The sequence below is a fragment of the Carettochelys insculpta genome, chromosome 4 (assembly GCF_033958435.1).
Source record: "Carettochelys insculpta isolate YL-2023 chromosome 4, ASM3395843v1, whole genome shotgun sequence".
Lineage (NCBI taxonomy): Eukaryota > Metazoa > Chordata > Testudines > Carettochelyidae > Carettochelys > Carettochelys insculpta.
The window spans coordinates 130,919,306-130,937,386 of record NC_134140.1 but is presented as its reverse complement, the minus strand read 5'-3'; the positions used below and the strand labels follow the sequence as shown (position 1 = coordinate 130,937,386).

General features: G+C 41.7%; 1 protein-coding gene across 2 annotated transcripts in view; it reads left to right on the top strand.

Moving 5' to 3' along the window:
* Positions 1-16,608, top strand: part of G3BP2 (G3BP stress granule assembly factor 2) — a 48,943-nt gene extending 32,335 nt beyond the window's left edge. The window contains exons 7-12 of one of the 2 annotated variants that reach the window (XM_074993815.1): positions 364-544; positions 1,485-1,583; positions 7,896-7,998; positions 14,712-14,840; positions 15,065-15,183; positions 15,896-16,608. In XM_074993815.1, the coding sequence (XP_074849916.1) occupies positions 364-544; positions 1,485-1,583; positions 7,896-7,998; positions 14,712-14,840; positions 15,065-15,183; positions 15,896-16,168 (904 nt within the window). In that variant the 3' untranslated portion in view covers positions 16,169-16,608. The remainder of the gene's footprint in view (positions 1-363; positions 545-1,484; positions 1,584-7,895; positions 7,999-14,711; positions 14,841-15,064; positions 15,184-15,895) is intronic. The other variant, XM_074993816.1, reaches the window with a different exon arrangement.
* Positions 16,609-18,081: the final 1,473 nt, after the last annotated feature.

Genomic DNA, 18,081 nt, shown 5'->3' with positions numbered 1-18,081 from the left:
TTCTGTGTATACAGTCAGTGCAGGTAATAGTCACAGCCCTAGTTTGCTAGTTATCCTTGTGAAAGCAATCTGTTGCCACTTCTAAGTGGCAGTTCTCCAGCTTTTCAGGTTCATTCCTTGAAAATGCATAATGTGGGTTTGATATCATTCACATTGTAGCTAATGATAACATTCACCTTGACTTCAATAAAACCACAAGATGGGGCAAAAACAGTCTTGGCTTATACTGTAAATATAGAGGATGTCATGGCAGGAAAGTTGAAAGTTTACCTTTTTATTTTTTTTTTTAAAAATTGCATGTTAGCAAAACTTCATAGTAAGCACTTGGTACTTTGTTGAACAAAATGCCTCTAATTATTGTAGTAATGGAATGGAGGAGCCTTTAGAAGAATCATCTCATGAGCCTGAGCCAGAGTTAGAATCTGAAACAAAAGCAGAAGAGTTGAAATCTGAAGTAGAAGAAAAGACACTTGAAGAGCTAGAAGAAAAATCTCCATCCCCACCACCCGTAGAACTTGTTTCTCTGCCACAAGAACCACCAAAGGTTAGTTAAAGTTTAACTGTGGATGAAGATGGTAATCCAGAACACTGACTCTTCAGCATTAGCTGAATGGGAGCTGCTTTCTCAAGTGTCACATTGATAGATTTTTTTTCCCAGTGTCCTACTCTATGCGTCACAACAATAAAGTGAGTTCACTTGTCAAAAGGATTTTTGAAAGATTAATGTGAACTGCTGTACAAATGATATGTTTAAATACAGTGCTCGTCTATAAAGTGTGAGCATGGGTGGTTGTGCACTTAAGCCTTTTTAAATGTAGAGTTAGATGTAAAACACCTAAATGAGTTTAAATGGGAGTCCCTGCCCTGCCCTTTACCCTTTTTACCTGCAGGATGACTAGCAGAGTAGCTGTAAAAATCAATTTGGGGGTTTTCGCTGTTTCCCTGTAGGCAGAATGCTGTATTTTCAGCAAAATCATTTGCTGTCTGTTATAATTAGACCCACTTAGTTTAAAAAGATGGGGAAAGCAAACAAATCAGGTAGAGGTTACTTACTTCAACATGGGTTTTCAGTATTGCTAGTCCTTGTCTCTTTTCCAATTTAGCTCTAACTTCTGTCTTCCACCTCTTTGTTTTTCTGCAGGAGACAAACTTAGGACCAAAAATTTGCCCTGTAGTCCTTATGGTTTTGTCTATCCCTGTTGTCTTTCGGAAAGTGGTGGTTTGGGGATATTCGGAGAACTGGGTGGTCAGTTAGGTGGTGTACCTGAGTACACCGCTTGCTCTACACTGGAAGATTGGATAGTTACAATTGCAAACCCTTCAATATCTGTCTTATTGGCTTTGTTTACATTTGTAATCCTGGTACAATGATTGCTGACAGCTTACTTCTGAATCAAAAATATGTTGTCAGCAGGACTAGTTTCCCTCTGGGAATGTCAGTAGTTTGCCATGATTAGTAGCCTAGGTTTGTTGCATTTCTGCAGGCTTTCTCTTGGGCTTCAGTGACCAGTAAAAACCTGCCTCCTAGTGGTACTGTTTCTTCCTCTGGAATTCCACCCCATGTTAAAGCACCAGTCTCACAGGTAACCCATCTGTGAACTCCTTGGATTGTCTCATTACCTCTGCAACTACTTTTAAACTAACAGATCAAATTGTAATGACTTAAATTGCACAAGTTCACTGTCTTAAATGTTAATGCACTTTAATGTTGCAATTAAAAGGCACATACACTTAACGGGTGAGAGTTCTGGGCATTGGTGAGAGATTTGTCTATTCACATGTAATGAAGGAATGACCCCTCTAAATTTTCGTACCTTTTTAAATTTAAATACAACAGTAATTTTATTGTAGCATGTACCATAGTGGTCATTCATTGCCAGAACTACCAAACCAGTTTCCTTGCCAGTGGGAAATGAAATTGTTCTTTTTTCAGAAAGGAACAGAGCCTCTTCTAGTGAGGTGAGGTTTCGCTGCAAAAAGAAATATTTCAACTCTCAATTTATATTTATATGGATGAATTGTACTGCTATGGAACCCTGTACCAACTTATGACTGTGAGAGAGGTGGGAGGGTTCACCTTTGCTTGCCAGCATAGTGGTCTCTTCCAAGTCCCTGAATTTTTTTTTTTTTTTTTTTGGTCGGGGTGGTAGTATGCCATTCAGAGACAAAACGAAATGCCTAGTCGGTGAGAAATTCCTAGACAACTTAATTTGTCCTCTACACATCCAAAAATGTGTTTAAAATAGAGGAGGCAGTTCGAAAATGTTCATGTTCTGCAGTAACCTAATGAGTTACCTAAGCATGTTTTGTGGTATCTCATTTCTAAACTTTAACTGGCTACGATTTTCAGTAGGGCTGTCAGATACCATTGTTGTCATAGCTGTTCCTAGCGCCAGTTTTCTCTCCATTTTACTGTCTCAAGGAGGGAACCCGCTAGGGTCACCCTTCCTCTAGCTTTCCATCTCTTAGATGTGATTTGAGCACTGAGGTTGTATCTTAGCTATGAGGGCAACCATTCTGATTTGCACGGAAGAGTGAGGTGGTTCCTATACAGAAACAAAGGTTGCTTCCTTATGCCCTTTCAGTTTCCATTCAGAAAGCAATCTATGCACGCTTACTTTATTTAGGCACTTTGAAATGTTTATACTCTTCAACAAGCACCAGATGAAGTGTGGCACGTCTCTGTCCCCTTCCATCTTTCAGTCTATTTCCATTTATAATTTACACACAGCAGAAGGCATGTCATATTTTCTTTCTTTTCAGGGGATTCTGTATTTCAGTAAATCTCTGCTCAGAAGTTTTCAGAGAACCAAAGCAGGCTTTTAAGGCAGGTCTTCACTCCATTATCTCTTTTGTCTATATGGGTAAATCTCTCTATAGCCTCCTTTATGCACTTCTTAAACGTCAAAGCTTGGAGGATTGATGAGAAAGACAGTTGCCTTATTCAAGGGGGCATTTTCAAGCAGTAGCATTTCCTCTTACCTATCTTGTTTCAGGCTATGAACATCATGCTTACTCTTGTGTGTATTCAAGCATAGCTGCCCATTTGGGTTGCTTAGACTTGTTTGGTCAAGCCCCGCAAAGTAGTGAATGTGACAAGAACTCACCCGCCAAAGAAGCACCTATGATGACTCTGCCTTTCTTTTAAAAAGGCTGCAATTAATAATGACCAGTTTAGGTTCTGACTGATTTACTTTTGTGACTTAACTAGTATTGGGCAAGTCCAGAGGTGTGCAACCTTTTTTCATCATGGGCCGCATGACAATTGTTTACATGTTCCAGCGTCCAAACACAAAATAGCCCCAAATGCTTCCCATAGCCCCAGTCTGCCCCAAGGCTTACCCCTCCATCCCCAGAGAGGCCCATGGAGCCCCAAGAGCCACATGAGCTGCCCCCGTCCCCAAGAGCTGCATGGCCACCTTTTAAAAATGGCACCACTGCTGGCTCCACAGGCTGCATTCTGGGCCATGGGTTGGACACCCCTGGGCTAGTCCTATTCAGTGTGTAATACCCAGTTTCTGTTTCCTCTTCCTTCATATTCAGAAATAAGAAGTGAATATCTGTCTGCGGAGTATCCTAGGCCTTATCTTCGCAGGTGAAAGAGAGTGGTTTTTCACGCAGGGTAACTATTCCACTTGAGCAATCCCCAGGTAAAAAGCCCATGGAAGGCATGGTGCTATGGCCTTTGTGTGGTTGACCTTGACTAGTGTTTATAGTGACACTGAATTGCCAAACCTCCCTTGCATTTTTTTACCTCGAGCTAGCTCTTACTCACTAGTTACACATTGGCTAAGGCGACACTGAGGTTTCTGTTTTAGCATATATTTGTATAGCAGGGCTATTTCGAGTGCGATATTTCGTTCCTGTTACCCCTTGTTGTGAGAGGGATAGTAGGAATCGTAGAATACTAGGACTGGAAGGGACCTTGGGAGGTCATCAAGTCCAGCCCTCACGGCAGGACCAAGTACTGTCGAGACCATCCCTGATAGACATGTATCTAACCTGTTCTTAAATATCTCTGGAGGTGGAGATTCCACAATCTCCTTAGGCAATTTATTCCAGTGTTTGACCACCCTGACAGTTAAACTTGGAAATAGGCATGAATTTCTAACTTTGGTGCCATGTAGCTGGCACAAAGTTCAAAACAAGTTACCTTGAAATAACTTACGCAGTTTGCATTGTGCAAATCGCGTAAGTTATTTTGAGGTAGGGTTACAGTGTAGCCCGAGCCACCTTTTCTTCGAGACTTCCTGACCTTCCCTTGGAGTGAGTACCTATCAAGGAAAAGGGATTAAGTAGTCCATTTGTATTTAATTTGGAAATTGTTAGTTCAAACCCTTGCTGCTTTTGGTGGCTGATAGAGTGCCTTCATGTTTCCACAACCAAACCTTACAAGTTTTTCAAACTGGAATAGGGTTTCTTCTTCTTGGACATAAATATCAGCATATCTGGGTGAGATTTTCTCTGAATATTGCAAGGATGCAGAGTTAATATCTTTCTGCGCAGAAGAGTGAATATTTTAGACTAGAAGGCTTCTGAAAAAAACTGGTTAGTTCTTCTGGGTTTAAGAATTGTCGGGTATTTGGCTCAGTGAATACCTTAAATCCACAAGATAACAGGGGAAAAACCCTGGATTTATAGAACACAGTTAGGCCTCTACCTTAATTTTTCCTGTTGCATACTAGTAAGAATCCAAGTGAATAATTTGAACAAGTCAATATAAAGATGACATTGTAGCCAGCTGAGGTGCTTATCTGTAACCTATCTTATTTTTTCCCTTTTTTGCTTTAATGTGGTAGTCCTTTCGTCCTCTGGGCAAGACCTTAAACCTTGAGAGGCAAAAGTCAGATCCAAAGCAGATCCATTGTTTAGTGTATCTGTGGCCCATTGTAGGGAATGTTTCTCTTTGATACATGACATTAAAATGTTGAGGGCAAATAAGTCTTGTGGGCTAGCTTCTTATTCTCTTTTTTTGCCTCTGGACCATCACAGTAGCAGAAGACGGCCCTGTTTAGTTGCCATTTCCATTCTTAAGGGGTTTTGGGACAAGGGAAGCATTTAATCTTCCATGGATCCTACACCCATAATCTGAAACAGCTGCAGTCTTACAATTATGTTTAATGGACATGACCAGAAACCAATGATTTACTAATCATTTTACAGTACCAAGGAGAAGGGAATGTATCCCTTTTCTCGGGCACATTGCAAAAATAGTCTGCTGTGGCTTCCAATGTAGTTCATGCACTTTGCAGAAAACCGGTCAGAAAGATTGATGGTTGGAACAAGCAGTTCTCAGTTGCAAGTGCACTATTAATCCTTCTCACAATCTGGTAGGATGCAAGCTTCCAGTAGTGCATCCCCTCTCCTGTGTTAAAACTGTAGACTATGGCTTTGTCCACACTACAAAAGTAACTTGGAAGTTGCTTACTTTGAACTACAACTTGAAGTTGAGCATCTAGGCACATCCTACTTCAAAGTTAAACTTTGAAGTAGGGCACTACTCTGTTTCCAGGAATGGAGTAAGGACTTGAAGTTGGGCTCCCTACTTTTGAAATTAACTTTGAAGTTAGGGAAGATGTGTGTAGACTCTCTGCTGGCTACTTCAAATTAGTGCCTAACTTCAAAGTTAGTTCCTAGTGTAGACACACCCTGTCTGTATGTCTTCTGATCTACTTAGCATAAACCACACACTGCTGTCTGGTAAGGCTTGCCCTCTATTCCTTTGGACAGAGACATCTGAGATTACATGATTTACTATAATAGGAGATATACATCTCCCAGAACTGGAAGGGACCTTGGGAGGTCTAGTCCAGTCCCCTGCCCTCTTGGCAGGACCAAGTACCATCCTGACATCTATCTACCCCAATCCCTAAATGGCCACCTCAAGGATTGAACCCACAACCCTGGGTTTAGCAGGCCAATGCACAAACCACTGAGCCATCCATCCCTTGCCCCCTCCTCCCTTTTATTTTACGTCAGGTCCAGTCCCCTAGCAGGACCAATACTGACTGACTGTCTTGTAAGCTTTCCTGAGGGCAGGGCAGCTTGCTGAATTCAGGAAAGAAAAATTGGTGATAGCAATAAATAGCCTATAATGGAGAGCTAGAAAGGCAGTGAGCTGCTCTTGTGTGTGTAACTTTTTACAGATTAAATCTTCAGGGAAATAAAATATCACAAAGGTGCTATTGTGGGCCAGGAGCAGCTGCTTAAAAAAAGTAGATTCCAGCACTACACTCAGACTTTTTTTATTTTTGTGTAATTCTCATTCCAAAAATTTTGAAGTGTGTGTAGCTGGTAGAGTATCGTTTGAGTGGTAAGAAGGATGAGAAGTTAGTCTACAGTGTAATATTTGGGTAGTTAGCCTGTAATCTTTCCCTGAAAAATCTTCTCTTGGCACACATGTTGAGGTTAAATCATCTAGAGTCAACAGTTTGTTACCAAAGGAAAAGTGTTGGGAAGAGGGTGGTCTCTCCTGGGGGTCACTTGCTTTTGAACTGTTGAATCCCTTCAAATACGCAGTAGTGCCTCTGACTATTCCTTTGGCGTAACATCCCTTTTGGAATTTTGGTCTGCAGGCTCATCTTTGAGTCCCTCATTATATTTGCTCGGCAAGTCCAAAGTGAATTGAGTACAGGTCGCTCCTCTCAAAACTGGAATTCTCTAATCTGGCAACATCAGTCGCCTGGCAGGCCCACGGATGTTACTGGATCAGAGAGCCCCAGCTAAGAGGCTGCTACAAGAAGGGCAGGCGAGAGCCCAGTGACAAGGGGACTGGCAACCCTGTACACGGGAGGCCAGGGACTTGTTTCCCTGGTGCCGGTTCCCTGCTCTGGAGCTGGGAGCCACAGCTATGCAGGTTTGGGGTCTGCGGCATCAGCTCAACAGGGGCCAGAAACCAGCTGCAGGTAAGGGAGTCGCTAGGGCTGGAGTTGCAGGACTGAGGCGGGGGCCTTCCTTTCATTTGGCAAATTCTCTCTTTTGGTATGGACCAGGTCCCAAGGGTGCCAGACAAGGGAGGTACAATCTATACTTGTAGATAATTACAGCAGCAATTTTTAACACACCCAGTAAGATTTCAAAGTCGCCAAGTTTTCTAGCTCTGTGGCTTCCTGCCATTTTTTGAAGACAGTTGTTACATGCAGAAACTAGAAGAAAAGTGCATCGTTTTTAAGGACATGAGGTGTGGAGTTTTTATGGATAGTGGGACGGTTTCTTTGTGCTCCCATGTTGGTAGCAGGCTTGACGTAGAGAAAACAGGAAGATGTCTAACTGCACTTTGAGAATATTTACCTCAGGTAGTTTCTCTTAGATCTCATTGTGTGAGAAGACTCTATTTAGAGGTCTGTCACTTGCTTTTAATGTGACTAGGTGGCTTATCAGTAGCTGATTTGTATTCTGGAAGAAGAATCCACCAGGCAGGCAGTAACTATAACCTTCTCCCATATCAGTCTGGATCCGGTCTGTGCAATCTAAGGTTGGCACAGGAAATGCTGCAGAAATTTCTGGTTTTAGTCTAATTTCTGCAGATTTCTTTGTACCATTTTTGGGCACCTCTTCATGCCTGAAATTATGGAGCTACTTGGGTCTCAGTTCTGTGCCTGGTCAGTTGCAGATAGCTCCCTCTAGCCAACCCCATGGGCAAAATAAGTTTAGCAGGAGAAATCATAGTCCTGATTCTCTGAGGTTTGTGCTCTCTACCTGCTGGCAGAGAAAGGCAAACCCTGCAGTCCTGGATTGGTACAGAGGAACTTGTAGAAAATATTCATGTATTCCCAAACACTAATCACATGGATCTGTATCTTCCAGAATCATTTCTATGCATGTTAGTGGGATGTGTACAACTTTTATTTCAGCTTTTTTGTATCCGATGCTGAACAGTGTGTGTTCTCTTTCAGCCAAGAGTTGAAACTAAACCGGAAGCTCAGTCTCAGCCAACCCGAGTGCGTGAACAGCGTCCAAGGGAGCGACCAGGTTTTCCGCCAAGGGGACCGAGACCAGGTGAATATACCATTATCATAGTTCATCTTTGCACACTGAGAACTTAATTATTTGTTGTCTTTGTACTAGAAAGGATATTTGCTATGGCTGGCTGGTAAAGGAAATCCTACACTAAACAGACCTTTGGTCCATCTTACTTGATGTCCTGCTTCTAGTATTGGTTTGTACCTGATCTTGAGGAAAGCGAGACCTCTGGAATAAAGGATTTTCGAACTCCCAACCCAGGGGCCCTCTTCCGTCCAAGCACTTCCCAGTCCAGTCTGTGAAATATTTTGAAAGTTATTTATCAGACCCACACAGCTGCTTGGATAGGGGATTGGGGGAGAAGGGATGGCACACGGACTCAGCCATGCACACAGCTTCCAGCAGCACCCAGGTCCCCATCACCCCCATGGTCCCAGTCGCGGAGTGTGCTGCTTGGTCCAGGAAGCCCTGCTAGCTGCCTCCACTGTGGTGTGAGCTGTGCTGGCCAGAGCGCCGCTTGGGCTGATGTGCTTCTGCAGCCAGTGGAGCAGGGCTGATGCGTTTCACTTTTGGGTACACTGGGAAGGGGTGGGAGATCTCAGGGCGAGAATATGGAAGTGGAGGTTTTGGGGGTGGGAGGCAGGATCCCAGCATGAGGGTACAGTTGTTGGTGGCAGGAGGACATCACAATGTGGGGCATAGGAAGTGTCAAGGGGAGGACTCAGTTTCATGTTTTTTATAGGATCCTGTTCTATGTCTGGCACAGGGGAGACACTATCAGCTTGCATGTTCTGTATTGCCAACATCAAGAGTTCAGAACTCCATAAATCAGGTTCCCCCACCCCCAGAAAGAGAGTGGCTTCTTGAAATCACAGATAAAAATACACTTGTGGATCTTTTTGTTTGGTATCAGGTATCTGAGGTCTTTAGCTGAACTGGGGGTACGTTTTCTAGCTTTTCTCCATAAACCATGAGACATGAAATCGTCTTTAAAAAATCTGGGATTCTCTTCTAATGCTATGTACCGACAAATCAATATGACTTAAGTCAGAATGATCACAATTGATGATGGTGCATGAGGCATCAAGTACTAAAGTTTTCTGATGTGGCTTAATTCTAATCATGTGGCTGGGCCTTTCCATGGGGTTGGTGGGGGAGAGCCCAAGTTATCAGGAGGCTTGTGATCAAATCAGAAGATTTGGCATCACTGATCATTGATTAGTTTTGCATCTTACACATGTGAATAGGATGGCTCTGTACACACTTCGCCTGGGCCACAGGGACATGCTGGCAGCTGCTCTAGACTCACTGCACTGCCAGTGATGATGGTGGGTCCTCCAGTGGGTATTAAATCACTGGGAGCGGCTGGCAGGGTAGGGGTAGGAGTGTGGGACTGAATGCTCCTGATCCAGCAGAGGGGCCAGTCAACGTGCTGGAGGGAGAATGCACAGAGACTTTTGTCCTCTGTCTGGAGCCCTACCCAGGTGGGTATGTGCTGACTAGCTAGGGGGAGCTGAGGATTATCACTGGCTCTAAGGTATATTGAGTTTGAGACCCCTGCTTTATTCTCTGCAACTACAGGGGGAGGAATGAATGGATACTTTCCTGAACCCGCTTCAGCAATCAGTTGCTCTGAAGCAGGAGGACTTTCCCTAAAAATGCACATTTTTTAAATATATAATTCTTTGTTAACATTCCTGAGCTATTTGCTTCCTCAGATTGTTTAATGCTGTTTAAAAGCTCTGCTCTCTTGTGGCTAAAGAGTTGATTGCTTCTTTTGGAGTGTCTTCTAACTCCTGTTGAACAGAGCGAACAGGAGCATTGAAATGCTTTCCACTATCTCTGTGTTTCACCTTTTGAAACAAAATCTCTTTGATAAGGCATCGTGCCAAATCCTGTTCATTCTATTGTAGCTTTTCTCTGAACATGGTTCAAGTTCGTTTTGCTACTTCATTTACGTGTCATCTTATAATATAGGCAGTCCTACTAATCCATCCCAGCCAACTCTAATCGCACTGTTCTTCTTTGAACTGTGCACAGTATCAGTCTATTCATGGTGATACACCTCTAAAGTTTGTGTAGCTAGGTCTAATGTGTGTGAACTTGCAGTTGTGAACACTACAGTATTGTACTGCGGGTGAGTGACTGTATAGGATTACACCTCTGGATACTAAAATTCAAGTTCTGTCAGACGATAAGTGAACTTATTTTACTTGTTTGCCCAGAAAACCTCTTTGCAACTTGGAACAATGGATTCTCTGCTTAGAGGCATGGTATTAATAGTGCAGATGAATTTGGCTTTTATACAAGAGAAATGTGCATTTGTTCGATGCAGTGCTAGCATAGACCAGACAATTGTTCTCAAAAGTGGCTTAAAGGGGTTCAGTGCTCATTAGTGGAAGTGAGCCTTCTGAAACAGGTCTGTGCTAGTATTTATAGTGTAGTTAAGGTTGGTGGAGCTACACCAGATGAATGTATATATTACTTATTCATGGCTGTTGTAGGTGTGATCATGCCATTGCTTCTGACAGCATAAAACTAAATGTATTCAAATGCCTGTTAGAAATCAGATTTCCTTGATCTGTACCCTGAAAAAATACATCTTCACAAAAGTTTTAAGTCTAGACAGAACAGTTGTTGCGTTGTGCATTTCTGCTATTTCATGACTTAGACGGAACTAAATTTCAAGACTAATCTTTGTCTGGTCTAAAGTTCTGACTTCTCATCTTGTAATCTGAGTAACTGTACAAGTTGGAATTTTTGGAACAGCCTCAGGTTACTGGGCTAGATGAAAGTTACCATCTGTCACCCTTCTGCTTTCAGCCAAAACTTGACAATAACTGTAGTTGCTATAGTATAACTGGTTGCTATGGCATGTTGATTATTTTGGATGTATGCAACTGGTTCATCGCAAATTCTAGTAGACATACATCTATGTTACAGTCACTTTGATTAGTTGGTAAATATTTTGGCCGTGTTATTTGAGAGACCAGGGATTTAAAAAACACAGTAGATAACTGCGGGTAGATACAGGGGTTAAAATGCAGTAGTACACAATCATGTTTTGTTAGTTGCTTGAGGAAAAATAAAATGTCAAAATTCAGGGGAACTAATCCAGCATATTTAAAACTGTTAAGATACCTAAAACATAACCACTGTTTAGGCTCTATAGCAACTATCTTGTGCTGTGGAACTTTTGCTTCCAGAGTTAGCAAGCACAAATTTCACACATCAATTGTGGCTGCTGTAACACTATGTAAAAGCAACACTAACTGCTTAACAGCATCAGCTAATGCAAATTGGAGAATGACAAAGCTAGCAGAGAGACTTCCTTTTAAAGATTCCTAAAGGGTGTTATATGTGGTAGGAAAATAAACCTGAACAACCTTAGAACTCCTAGATATGTGACTCAAATTCTAGTGTGGTAACAGGAAACATGCTCTGCCCTTGTATACAAAATGCTGTGAGAATTATCTGTCTGTATTGAAAAATCCAACACCAAATAAGATCAGGAAGGGCACATTTTCCGAGACTGCACTGCCATGAATTGTTGAAAAATGGGATTGGATAGCAAGCTTGGTATTGTCACATCATAATATATGCCTAGGGCATTGTTTGGCTCTATAGGATACAGGGTAAGATCTTACATCTTCCATTAGATAAACATTAGATTTGGGACTGGATATTAATCACAGTTAATGCATGTGATTAACTCAAAAAAATTACTAGTAAAGTTAATGGTGATTACAGTTTAATTGCACTGCTAAACAATAGAAGATCAGTTGAAATTTAATAAATATTTGTGGATGTTCTACATTTTCAAATATGTTGACTTTCAATTACAACACAATACAAAGTGCTCACTTTATTTTTTTTTTATAATACACATTTGCATTCTTAAAAATAAACAGAAGAAATAGTATTTTTCCATTTGCCTCATATAAGTACTGTAAGGCAGTCTCTTTGTGCTAAAAGTGCAACTTACTGGTGGAGTTTTTTTGAGTGCAATTGCAAGTGTAACAATGGAAAACGTTACAGCCTACAACAGCAATAGGCATCCAAGAATAAGGAGTGGGCCTCATGAGTTGACCCTGCTTTGTCTCAGTGGGCCACAATGCCACTCTGCCTGCAGATCCCCTGTCTACTTTCCTCCCCCATGTGCCTCTTGCACATTGGAGTCCCACACTTCCTACTTTTCCCTGCCTTCCTCTCTCCCAGCACTTTTGGAGCACCACAAATCCTCTGATTGATGCTCTGTTCCCACTTCTCCCTGCCCTCCAGAGCTTGAACAGCTGATTCACAATGCTCCAGTCCTTGGAGGGAAGGGAAAGAGCAGGGATGAAGTGCGAATCAGCAGATTCGTGGTGCCCTGAAAGTGCTGGGATGGAGGAGGAGGAGAGTAGGAAGTGTGGGGTTCCAGTGCCCCTGTGTGCAGGAGGTGGTGTGTGAGGGAGGGGTATAGATGGAGGTCTGTGGGCTGCATGTTACCCACCACTGGCCTAAAGCTCCACTCAAGCCTTCTTGTTGAGCCAATTGTGAAGAGAAACAAGGCTTTTTCTATGTACACCGCTCACTTATTTAAAATGTCACTTGAAAGTGAGAACAAGCATTCCTATGGCACTTGTGTAACTGGCATTGCAAGATCTTTAGGTACCAGATATTTTTGTTCAGAAGAGCACCATGGAGCATCCAGGCAGGGAGAGGTGTTCACCCTCAGGGCAGCAGAACCTCATGCCTCTGCTCACTGATATGGATTCCACATCCTGCCAAGGGGTTACTGACCTGAGCCCATGCCCTTCAACAGCGCCATGTTGAGAGAGAAGGTTTTGTTTTTAGCCAATGTGCCTTCATGCTTTGGCCACCACTCCAGAGGACATGGTTCCATGTTAAACTTCTTTAGGGAGAATTGAATGTCTTCTGCTCTGTGGTTTTTACCTTCCTTCTGCCATATATTTTGTGTTACGGAAGTCTGACCCAACATGTGGTGGTCTTTTTAAGACCACATTTGCTGCTGATTTGACAAACCACAAAAAAGGTACCTATGTCAGATTTCTAAAGATAGTTACAGCATTCAACCCATGGCTTAAGACCCTGAAGTGCTGTCCAAAATCTGAAAGGGACAAGGTGTGGAGTGTGCTTCCAGAAGTCTTGAGAGCAACACCAGTATGAAAACTACAGAACCTGAACCACCAAAAACAAAATCAGCCATTTGCTGGCAGCATCTGACACAGAAGATGAAAATGAGCACACGTTGGTCTGCTCTGCTTTGGATTGCTATTGAGCAGAACCAGTCATTAGCATGGAAGCACGTCCTCTGGAGTGGTGGTCAAAGCATAAGGGAACATATGAATCTTTAGTGCTTTTGGCATGTGAATATCCTGGGGGGGCAGGCTCTAGAAAAATGTGATGTGAACGCTTGTTCTCAGGTGACAGTGTAAACAACAAGCAGGGCAGCATTATACCCTGTAAATGTAAACAGACTTGTGCAGCTGAACCATAGAAGTAGGACTGATTAAAAAATTAGTCATGCGATTATCTTGATAATCACATGACAGTCATAAGTTCATTGCATTCAGGGAGTTAGTAAGTAGTATATTTTAAATCATTGTCGCACAATGGGAATACCTTCCCTCTTGGTCCTGTCTTTTTCTATAGTTCAATAAACAAATTGCATCAGTGAGCATTTATATGGTGGGTAATGTCTGTGGAATGATGTCTCACAGCCATAAATTTATATCTGTTATAGCTGGGATGAAGTAGAGTAACTGGTTGTCCTGCTACCACTAGTTGATGACTAAAATATTTAGCTTTCAAAGCTGTTCTTGTCTTTTGAAATAGGAGGACTAGAAGAAATGGCTGTAAACATACAGTAGTTGTTGTTTGCTTTTCTTCCATTCATTTGGAAGCTTACTAGAAATGTCTTCAATGCTAACTTTTAACACTAGGTTAAGGTGATGGTTTTGTTTTGAGACTCAGGAAAATACAGACGGTAGCCTCTCATGAACTTTAAGCTTTCTTCCTTTCTAAGGAGCATTCAGAGTAGGCCGCTGCTTAATAGCTCTTTCCATGTGCGGCTTCCAGTTTTGAAGGCACAAGCGAACAGTTCTTACATTTCGTGTGGTACAACAAGATGCACATTCATCTGAAAAAAGTGATGGTCAACAGCATTAACAGCTACTCTATTTTTGAAATGCTCCCGTTGAGAGCAGCGGTCAACACCATTCACCATCCTCTTTTATTCATGTATGAAAGCAGTTGGATCTCAGCTTCCAGGTGGTAGTAGAAAGGCTTTTTTTTTAAAAACAAAAAACAAAAAAACCCCAAAAAACTGAATTGTTCCCTCGAGGTCAAGATTGAGAGTGACTGATGGGGTAGCTTGCGTGACTGCAGCTAGTACTGTAGGATCTCCCAGAAAGTCTCTGCAGCTGTCAGTTCAGCACTCTCCGTGAAGGTTTAAAGTGCATCTGAAAATCTTATGTATATTCAGTGGTTATGCTTCTCTTGGAAAATACATAGGTGAGTGATCTAGCTTGTAAGTGAAGAAAACAAGAAGCTTTCCATATTCCAGTTGGGGAAGATTAAATTCTAAAGGCACTAAATATGCCTGCCTTCCCCATCAGAGAATAGTTTAAGACCACATATGAGGAAATACATGTACTGAAAGCAGATCAGTGTGCTGCTAGATGTGCTCTTCAGATTGTTCAGTATGAATCCTAAAACTTACTTGCTTATGTTTTGAATTGACACAGGTCGAGGGGATATGGAGCAGAATGAATCGGATAATCGCAGAATAATTCGTTACCCAGACAGCCATCAACTCTTTGTTGGCAACTTGCCACATGATATTGATGAGAATGAACTGAAAGAATTCTTTATGAGTGAGTGATGGGTTTTTAAATAGTTTGAAATTCATCTACTGGGTCTAAAGAATGGAAGTGAAGCTTCAACCACTGTACATGGTATATGTTAAGGTTTTATAAACAGAGTAATAAACTTTAACACTATAGGAAGTTTTTGGAAATAACTAAAACAAACAGGCTTATTGCTGGGCCTACTCTTTATTTAAATTTGCATAACTTGTTTTTGTATTATGCTTTCACAGGCTTTGGAAATGTGGTGGAACTTCGCATTAATACCAAAGGAGTTGGAGGAAAACTACCAAATTTTGGCTTTGTGGTATTTGATGATTCTGAGCCAGTTCAGAGAATCTTAGTTGCGAAAGTAAGTTTGACCATGTAGTATTTACATATTTGTCATAGTGAGGGAAGGGATGCCACTAAAGCATCAGTGATGCAATGTCCCTAGCTCTTTACTAGAGTTCAGTTGAAGGACTGGTACTTACTTACAAAAAACTTTAATTTCAGACTGTTTTGTGAGTAGCCTGTTTCTGTTCCTCACTTTACTTCTGTTGTTTAGAAGTTGCTGTGTCATGATGAATGCTTATAAATTTAAAAACGAAGTTCCAAGTTTTTGACCAGCATTACTTTCATCATTACATCATAGTACTGCAGCTGCTTGGGGAGCAAGTGGAACTTGATTTACAGTACTGGGATTGGGGGAAAAGGAGTTACGTAACTTCCGGGTTCATTAGATCTCAAGTTCCTTGAGAGATGGCAAGTTTTCAGTCTTTAACATTTGAGAACTGCAGTAAAATTGTTATACTTGCAGGTTAGTAATAATTTTGTGGCAATGACCATAGCAAGTTTCAGACCTTTCAGAATCCTTCTAATCAAAGTGGTTTACTAGTATAATCAGTGTGCTAGGATCTCAAAAAATAAGTAGGGTTTGAAGTCGTATGAACGTGGCTTTAAGCTGTGTGCACCTGTACTGCTAATGAGTGCCATGTAGGGGTTACTGTTTCCATGTGCTCTGTGTAGCTGGGACTTTATGAATATGAGACTAACTTTGCCTTGTAAACCTTTCCCCTTCTAAGCCCATTATGTTTCGAGGAGAAGTGCGCTTGAATGTAGAAGAGAAAAAAACAAGAGCTGCCCGTGAAAGAGAAACCCGAGGCAGTGGCGATGACCGTAGGGATATTCGGCGCAATGATAGAGGGCCTGGGGGTCCCCGTGGACTAGTGGGTGGTGGAATGATGCGGGACCGTGATGGAAGAGGACCTCCTCCCCGGGGTGGCATGTCACAGAAACTCGGCTCTGGAAGAGGCACTGGGCAGATGGAAGGTCGTTTCACAGGACAACGCCGTTGAAGTCTTCCACTGTTGGCAGACGGTCTTGGCAGTGGTACATTATTCATCGTGTTTGCATTCTTGTTAATTTTTTGGCTTTGGAATGTGACACAGCCTTTTTGAGCATTTCTTTGATGTGAAAAGCATCCTTTGGTTACCAGTTTAAATTGAGGTGGACGTGCTTTCCCAGATTTCACAACAGGAGTCACACTGTTAATTTATAATTTAGACTTGGAGAATTAAGGACAGAGAAATGACCATAAAACTAACTGCAACAAAAGTGGACTAAAGGACATGCCCAATCGAATTCAGGTCCTTTCAGTCAAAAACCCTCTGCTGCACATTTTGTGTAAGTGTTACTGTTTCTGCTTATTACTGTTGGAAACGCAATTAGTGCAATCTGTGCAATTGGAGAAGTTTGCCTTTTTTCCTTTTAGAACACTTGGCTCAAAACAAACAAACTTGTGTTTACGCACTCATCAAAATGCACTAATGGGTACTCTAAACTCATTTACATTGACATCTACAAGAGGCATCAGGAAAAAAATCCATCATCCTCTTTTTCAAACAGAATAGCTTGTGAAATGATGCTTGCTGTGACCAACATGTACACACACAAACCTTAACAAGACTACAAGTATATTCCAGAAGGAAACCATGTAGTGGCAAACTAAACACAATCCAGAACTTCAAAGTTATGGTCCTGAGTAAAAAACAAGTTTGATAGTTCATATCTAAGATTTTTCTACCTGCCCCTCTTCAATACAGGGATGGCTGGCTGCTCAACAAACTCCTCCTGCCCTTTCCCCTTCTTTAAGCGTTGTACAGTGAATTGTCTTTACTGTATTTGAGTTCTCTAGTCATGTAATAAGCATGATGGTGCCTTCTATTAATACATCATTCCAGTCTTGCTGGTGATTTTGTACAGTATAGTGTATGAATTGCTGTGCTGCGAAGCCAAACAGCTGCAAAATGTTTAAAAGAAATCATTGAAAAGTTATATTAAAAAAAAATTGCAGTATCTTTAAATCAGTAAAAGTTGCTAGAATATCACTCACCTTGCTCTTCAGTTAACTTTGTATGGCTTTATGTAGAGGAGGGGAAGGCGGGGAGAAGGCAACTGAGGAGTCTCTAGATGCTTTTCTCTATCAAGTGTTGCATTTTTGGGGCTATGAAGGTAATATTTCAGTTACACTTCAAAGGTCAGTGAAGAACTCAGTACACTTTGCCAACTTCTGAAGTAGGCTCAGATCTAGAGGTCAAGGCCAAGCTTGTTAAATAACGATACTGCAATTTTCAGAGAACCGACTAGCAGCTCTAAGTATTTGCATTTTCCAGTTTCTTGAACTTCCTTATTTTGCACAAATATTTGAACTGATGTCGACACCCATCAAGCTCTGAACTTAATGGTAGGGGGAGACATCCTTTTATGTATTTTTACCTGTAGATTCTTTAACTCTGTGAGAAGTTTGCTATTTCCGGATTACTGTCTGCCTAGATGCACGTTCCAGTAAACGGCAAATGTAGCAAACAATACTATAACTCAGTGCTGGAGAATTCAGCAAGCGCCAAGCTCTGATGCTTCAGGAGGGAGAGGGCGAAAGTGTGACCACTTAAAAGCTGCTTCTAAGCATGGAAGACCTCATCACATTGTAACTAGCAGCAAATGTGGCATAAAAGCCATTTGTTTCTGGATTGTGCAACCCTTTGTGGTTTTCTTGTGAGCTGGAAGATGTTGCACATGTTTGTATCTGATGTATTAGGCAAAGAAAGATTGCATCTGACTGTTTTTTCCATAAAACTTGAGGTCTTCCATGTTTGATGGTAAGTCTTGCACTATTTCCATATGTTTCTCTGGGACATGTTTCTCAGTTTCCATTTTTATATTTTAGTTTTACTCTTGCATTTTCAGATGTTACTTGGAAGCATAGTAC